Genomic DNA, 7,919 nt, shown 5'->3' with positions numbered 1-7,919 from the left:
CTTGTCGTTTTCAGATTGGTCTATAAAGCGGCGGTAGAAATTTGCGAACCCAATAAATTGTTGAAGTTCATTCGTGTTCTTCGGAGCAGGCCAATCTCTTACTGCCTTGACTTTAGCCGGATCCATACGGACTTTATTTTTAGATATAATAAGTCCAAGATACTCAACCTCAGACCTAGAGAATTTGCATTTTTCTGGTTTAAGCCAAAGCTGATGTTTGTCGAAAATCTCAAGGATTCCGTCTACTGCTTTTTCGTGGTGTACTCCTTTTTTAGTATAAATCATAGTGTCGTCTAAGTAGGCAGCTGTGTCTTTGCCGATTCGTCCTACCATGATGTCCTGTATAAAGAATTGAAAGTACCCAGGAGCACCAGTAGGACCGAATGGCATAGTCAAGGGCGCGAACTGGCCCTGCTTGCAAATAAACGCTAGGATGTCTTCAGATTCTTCATCCACTCGCAGATTGCCGTAAGCATTTCGCATGTCAAGTTTGGTGAATTCTTTGGCGTCAAGTAAGCTGTCCACTAAATCCATGGTTAGAGGGAGAGGGTACCTATTTTTTACAGTCAAAGCATTCAACCTCCGGTAGTCAAAACACGGTCGTAAGTTGCCGTCCTTCTTGCCGGTAAAGAGCACCGGTGCGGCCCACGGGGACGTTGTTCGCCTGATAGTCCCATTAGCCAGTCCTGTGTTCACCATCTCGTCTAGAACCGCTTCTTCTGCAGGTGATAGAGGTATGATTCTACTGGCTTGTGGTTGCGCTCCAGGTATGAGGTCCACACAAAAGTCGTACTTTCGTCGGGGCGGAAGACATTGGGCTCTAGATTTCTGGAATAAGTGAAGATGTCGGTGATAGCAAGAGGGTACCATCTGTTCAACCGTCTTGACGGGTACTTTTGACTTTTCGTCCGCAGCAATACGTGCTGAAGTCGACCAGGAAGCTTTCGTCGCAGAGATATCGAGATGTCTGTTTTGGGGACGTAAAAACTGGCCAGCTGCTTCTAGTGAAATGGAAGATGGGACTCTCTCAAACTCACATTGCGGGGGCTGATGCGTATCAAGTATGATAGCGGCCCCCTCGTCACATTTCCTAATGTGCCCCTGTGGCTCCACTCTTGGCTTGACAAGGGATCTGTTCGGAATGGACGAAGCTGTCACTACAGCCGCGTAGGATAATCCGGTTGGCTGAACACGCTATGAGTGGGTCTCGGTGGTAACATTATTGTCTTGTTGTTTAATCTGTGATTTTGGAATGGATACTTGCTTGCTAGCGCTCTCACAAAAGGACGGGACAATAAACGTGGCGGACTCACCCTGCGGGGATGTTAAAGTATCATCAACGATACACATCCCCTCGTCGTTTTGCCTAGCTTCCCTCATGGGCTCAATTTCATGACCTGGCGAGGGTGGTGACGGATCAGACGAGGCTGTAATTTCAGCCGCAGGTGTTATGAGGGATATGTCGACCTTGGAAACTTCTAGATTTGGATGAAGATCAACGTTCTTGGAGCAGTCGATTGTAGGTGTCGGTACTTCGAGTGATTGAGTCGGTGGAGTCTGTAATTTTGGGGAAAGACAAAGCTTGCCAACTGTTTCAAAAGAAATTTGAGACGTAGGCGTATCGTACTCACATTGCGGGGGCTGATGCGTATCAATTACGATAGCGGCCCCCTCGTCAGTGTTCCTAACATCCCTCGCGGGCTCCAATCCTTGGGCTGGTGAGGGTGGTTGCGGATTTGACGAAACTGCATTTGCAGTTGCAATGGTGGTGTGATCTAAGTGAACTTTGCCACTTATCCAGTCGATAAGGTGGTGGTTTCTTCTTATCCAAGGGATACCAAGTATTCCGTCATACGAATCCTTGATACGAGTAATAATGAAGTGGGTAGGGGAGGAGTCGTGGTGAATAAATAAATCTGTCTCATAAGATGCATGGCTACGTGAGCCGTCGAAACCGGTGACAATCCGTGTTGCGCGCACTGCTCGGTCAATAAGGCCCGTTCGATGCGCAAAGGTCTCACTTAGCACATCGTGCGTGGCACCAGAGTCGACAAGAAAAAGTGTAGAAAAAGATGTGGTTGATGTGGCGCGGGGTTTTTGGGACGTTGATAATGAACACTTGAGAAAAACACGTGGATCATTTGCATTGCATGTAATGATTCTACTAGCGCCCAGTTCAATTTCAGCTATTACCCCATCATGGCTCAGGTTAGGCACATCGCTCAGGCCTGAGCACCGCCATTTTTCGACGATTCTGCTCGACTAGAAGAGTTAACCCCATCATTCTTGCTATCCTCCTTGTTTCCAAACGCTGCAACCTTCAACTCTAATTCCGCGACTCTAGCCTTATAGCCTCCACCAACTCTTCCTCTATCAGACTTTCTACCAGGACATTCATTTGCCCTATGACCATGTTCATTGCATCTAAAACATAATCCAGCTCTCATACGTCGGTTCTTTTCTTCATCAGACAGTCGAACAAACCCGGAGGAGATGTCCATAGCGTTGGGGTCCGGTGTATGAAATGTGACGAGAGATGGATCAGAGACCCCATGTATCTTGCTGTCTATCTTGATCGCTAAATTTGCAATTTGCTCTATGCTAGTGAACTCATCTTGTACCATCACCATAGCAACTCTAATTTCTTTTTTCAGACCCTGTTCGTAGTGACTAATGAGTGTAGGAACGTCCCATCCTGTCGCTGATGCATGAATATTGAATTCATGGGTGTAGGCGGCCACAGACGACTTCTGGGTGAGAGTTCGAAGGGCCCTTTCAGCCTTGAACTTTTTTTCAGTGTTGAAATACATTGCCCGAAAATTAGTAATGAAACGATCAAAAGTCACGTTGTGAGCAGTAGCATTGTCAAACAACTCGAGAGTCAATGGCTGAGCCCAGCTACTCGCGGCTCCAGTCAAATAAGAAAGCGAGAAGACCACTTTGCTACGATCGTCCTGAAATAGGTAGGGATGCGCTAACATGTATAGCTGAATTTGGCTTGCAAAAACCTTGGCTGGAGCGCCCCTCACCCCATTGAATTTATCAGGGACGGAGACCTTCGGTCCCTTAGGGTTAGCGGCCGATGATACATGTGGAGCCTGTGGGGTTACTGGAGGTACAGTCTGAGAGGTTTGTTGAGTTGCACGACTAGACTCGATAGCGGATAAGCGAGCTTCGGCGTTATGAGACCTAGCTTCAGCCTCTAATCGGAGTCGACGTTCTTCTTGCAATGAGGTGTGGAGCTCATTCAATTGACGCTGTATGTCTTCCATCGCAGTAGAGTCAGATGCTAGTGCAAGATTTGTATCAGTGAGAGCGGTATCGGCGTCGACGAAGTTTGTGAATGTTTCAGGGTCTGAATCGTCGTCGCCGTCTGCGGGGGTTCTGTATGAAGGCGACGTGGTGGCTAAACTCTGAATAGTCGATCTGAAACGTTAAATCTGATGTTCTGTTGTTGATCAAGTGTGAGTTCAATTCTCACAAGTTCTTAAAATTTCTGTCAAATTCTAATCTTGTAGTTGAAGTCTAATCTAAATCTTCTAAAGTCAATCGATTCTAATTTTGATTCTTTCGGATTGGTCTATCTTTCCTCAGTTCACGTTTTTGAGAAGATGCGACAATATGTTAAGGCCCTAGGTGTGGATCTTGTCAACAGAAGAGAGGAATCAATAGGTCATCTGGTCTCTATTATAAGATTGTCGCATGAAGGAAATAGGACAGTATGAGCTAGTGACGTATATACAAATAGTCTACTATGTGTGACATGCGTGTTGAACCTTTCACAGGTAGAGTCGTAACATCACCTCCATCAAAGAATGGAGGCAGTATACAGAGGAGAACCCACATAGACTTGATATGATAGTTTACACTGACTATAAGAACTTGCAATCAATAATTTCAACAAAGAAAGATGGGCAGAAGTAATGGGAAGTTTTGACTTCAAGATCAGGTTCCAACCTGGTCAACAATCAACCAAACCGGATTCACTCTCTCAAAGACCAAATTTGGCACCAAAAAAAAGTGAAAAATTAACATTCAGCCAGCTCCACAAGCAACGCTGCCACAAATACGATACTGGTATTGTATCAACAATACTCAGTAAAGTAACGGGTCTACAATACTCAGGAATCCAAGCCTCAGTAACGTGCCTGTACCCACAATACAATACTCAGTAAAGTATTGCAATGGCAATACTGTGCCGCCCATTACCTATTAGCGTATCTTGTCACAATATCAATCAGATACTGATACTGTATTGTAGTATTGCACTCCCAGACACAAAAACACCAGAGATTGTATACTCAATACTTCCCTGGGCCTATTGCGGTATTGTACTTGGGGTACAATACAATACTCAGTAAAGTACCGCCATACACGATACTGCCAGGAGGATCGGCAGTAACGTATTGTGGCTGCAATACTGATACTGACAATACGATACTAAAAAAAACTATGATACCGTTACAATACCAATACTGGTAAAGTAATTGTGGCAGCGTTGCCACAAGCCAGCAAATCTCCCAAGTGACATGTTTATTGATGGACTTGAATTACTAGAATCTTTGGTCAGCAGTAACTATGAAGAAAACCCAAGAGTTGAAGGATTTAAGAACAAGCTGATTGAACAAGATGCAGTATGGAATGATGCGGAAATAATCAATGAGGCAAGAAAGTAGTCAGTTCAAGACCGGAAGATCAAAAAATTGATTCACCTCTGTGAAGACATGGGTTTGTCAAGATTATTAGATGGATATAGCCCTTGAGATAATTTTTTATATTGTCATGGAAAGAGTAAGCCCAGATGATGACAAGCTCAAGCTAGAAATATTACGGTCCACACATTATAGCCACATAGCTGGACATCCAGGTAGAAGTAGAGTGTCAGCACTACCAAAAAGATCCTACCACTATGTGTCAATGAAGGTGTATGTAAATAAGCATATGGATGGATGGATGTCCTGCTGAAGGGTAAAGGCTCAAACAGCAGACATTTGGAACCCTTCAACCACTTGCAATACTCTATGGACCATGGACTTATATCTGTTACAACATAATCACTGACTTGCCTGTTTCACAGGTTTGATTGCATCCCAACAGTAGTAGTAGACTAACTAAGATGGCTCAATTTATAGGATACAAGAAAACAATGAGTTCTGATGATCTAGCCTCTAGTATGATAGAAAACATATGGGATTCACACAGAAGACCAAAAACAGTCACTTTAGACATTGGCAGTGTATTCCTTTCAAAGATCATGATGGACATACATTGCAAAATAGACTCACCAACAGCATACCACCCTCAAACAGATGGACATTATGAAGATCAGGGAGATGACATCTGGAAATAGTCCCTTCATACGAGTTAGGCATATTATTCCTCAGTAGACGCCGCTGGCAACACCAAGCAAGTGAACAAAGAATTGCAACATCCGTGCCCTTGACAATTGATATCCGCCACACGGCTTGAATATCTTGACCGAGTTTCGGTGGCAAGTCTGTTGTATTGAAGAGGATGATTCATTTGATAACACTAGCATCTTCAATTGCGACATTCACCAAAATAAGAGGGCATCACATTACATTGCGAGCAGCCTGATCATGGAGTGAGCATAAGCAACTGCTTGGGTTGCCGCACGTGGGAAAACCCAACAAGAAGGCAACTTTCTAAAGACAAGAGTGACAATTCCAAGAAACGGATTGACAGGAGGCAAGCAGACAATCGTGGCACAAAAATAACATATTTCCATCATTGGAGAGCGGTAAAATCAAGCGAGAGAGGCAAAAATTAGATGGGACCGGGCTGACGGTCTTCAGCTGATCCGATGTTGCTATGAAACGATGGGGTAAAATCAGCCAAACGTGAAAGCTCGTATCTATGTCACAGGCAGGGAAGGGAGACTTACAAGTCCCAAGTGATGTTGTTCAACGCTCCTGAGTTCAACTCCTCTTGGGTGGGGTTGAATGAGTCGTACAACTATCAAAGGAATATTAGCAGGGTGTAGGAATTAAAGTCTGAGGTAAGACTGAGACTCACAGCTCTGGTCACGAAGACCTGGAAGCAGCCGAGCGCAGGATCCACGGTGTTGAAGTTGCAGGAGTCGATGACGGGAACAAACTTAACGGTGTCGGGTTGGCCTTGGCGTTGGATATAGCTGAGGGAAAGGAGCTGTCAGCATCTGGTCTGTCGGAGGTCAACGCGAGCCTCAACTTACATTTGTTTGTTGCAGTTGTCAGAGGTGGCTCTGTTTATTACTTCAAGTTAGTCGATGATCAGGAATATTATTTTCTACAAGGAGAAGTGACGTACTGGTTCAACCATCCGTTATCGGTTGTGCTGTTTCCAGTCGTGTCACTGCCGGACCAAATGCACACGCCTAAATTGGGTTTTACATAACCGGCATGAGCTTCACCTCAAAAGACGTGATACGTGAGATGCGCGAGATGTGGACTGACCTAAGTCACTAGTAGTGTTGTAAAAACCGCAATTCTGGAGGCACTAGCGTCAGAGACTGCCCGACCTGTGGCAAGGAAATCAGAGAACTTACTCCATTACCTCCGGCGACGAAAGACGACTGCAGCATCACATGATCCGTTAGTTGACGGAGTATTGCAAGACGTTAAAGAGGAAAGGAACTGACTGGAGTCGTGGTATCATATCGGCGGACGCGCGCGTGTTTGGCGGGTATCGAGTAGGACATCTGATCTGTTGGGCTGACGGCCGTAGGGTGTTGGAACTGACAAATATGAATGTTGAGTGATGTCAGCTCAAGCACTGGGACTTGCTAGTGATGCAGAAAACTAATTAACCTGTCCGCCGCTCTCACATGTCTTTTTAGGAATAGGTTGACCTGCGGGACATGGGTCACATTGAGAGCCGTAAACACATTGATCTTTGTTGAGGAAATAGTTATAACATTGAGTGTGACGTTCGCCTGAGGATGCCACCAAAAAGGCGGGTAGCAATAAAATGACTGAGAGGAGGCTTAAGGATTGCATGATAAGTGACTGTAGTAAGAATACTTGTTGAAGAGTGGTATATGGATAATTTTGAGAGACAAAGCGGACGAGGGGAAACGTGAATGACCTGTTTTAGCCTGTTTTATCCTCTATTGGCACTCTCATCGACGATAAAAATGGTACATACAAGTCTGGTGGGCACCCCAGGCTCCAGCCCCAAAAGCTTCACATGTGTCTCACGTTCCTCGAGCACACAAGTGCTCGGCGTCAAAAGTGTGAGACTTCGGTCGGGTCCGGCTCAAAAGCCCCACATCCTCTCAGAAATTTCAAATTGCTCGACGAGGGAGAAGGGACATCCGTGTGAATGGAACAAGTGGATAAAATTCAAGGTGTGCTCCGGAGCCGAAGAACCGACGGATATCCGTCGGAGCATCCGTCGGATCCGGATGTCGGAAAGGGTTTTGAAACCATCCGGTGGCCGGATAATCCGGCGGTTCGGTTATCGGAATGGCCTGAACACGCCGGATACCGCAGCTTACGCGTGTTGTCAGGGACCCGGACCCGGTTTTTTAGCCGGATATCCGTCGGATTATCCGACGGATCCGGATACCGGAAAGGCCTTTGGCATCATCCGGTGGCCGGATTATCCGGCGGCTCGGTTGTCGGAATGGCTTGAACTCGCCGGATATCGGCCGGAGCACACCTTGAGATAAAATAGGATAGAGTCTAGACTGCGGCGAATGCGGTGCTCATCATTCGCGATTCGCGCAGCATTTTAATTTTGGAGTATATTGAAGCCTGCAAGACTTCAGACTACAGTCTGTTGTTCATCGGGCGGCGACACCCCGCATTTCTAGTGGGCGTAAAGCTCAAAGGATTGTATGCAAAAAAGAACATTTTCAATGTCCATGTAGGTCCATGTCCACTGTCCAGATTGCCTTGCATTTGAGTATGTACAAG

The 7,919-nt window shown here is 45.7% G+C and overlaps 1 protein-coding gene across 1 annotated transcript; it reads right to left on the bottom strand.

Moving 5' to 3' along the window:
* Nucleotides 1–5,787: 5,787 nt before the first annotated feature.
* On the bottom strand, nt 5,788–6,998 carry MELLADRAFT_91542 (uncharacterized protein; the record flags this gene model as incomplete). The annotated part of the gene is made up of 9 exons (XM_007414411.1): nt 5,788–5,830; nt 5,906–5,976; nt 6,037–6,154; nt 6,215–6,244; nt 6,310–6,412; nt 6,456–6,489; nt 6,548–6,574; nt 6,641–6,736; nt 6,810–6,998. 9 exons carry the CDS (start codon nt 6,996–6,998, stop codon nt 5,788–5,790), a joined length of 711 nt encoding a protein of 236 aa, XP_007414473.1.
* Between the last annotated feature and the right edge of the window lie 921 nt (nt 6,999–7,919).

Source organism: Melampsora larici-populina (genome assembly GCF_000204055.1).
Source record: "Melampsora larici-populina 98AG31 unplaced genomic scaffold MELLAscaffold_43, whole genome shotgun sequence".
In the NCBI taxonomy this organism is placed as follows: domain Eukaryota; kingdom Fungi; phylum Basidiomycota; class Pucciniomycetes; order Pucciniales; family Melampsoraceae; genus Melampsora; species Melampsora laricis-populina.
This window is presented reverse-complemented; position numbering and strand designations above follow the sequence as displayed.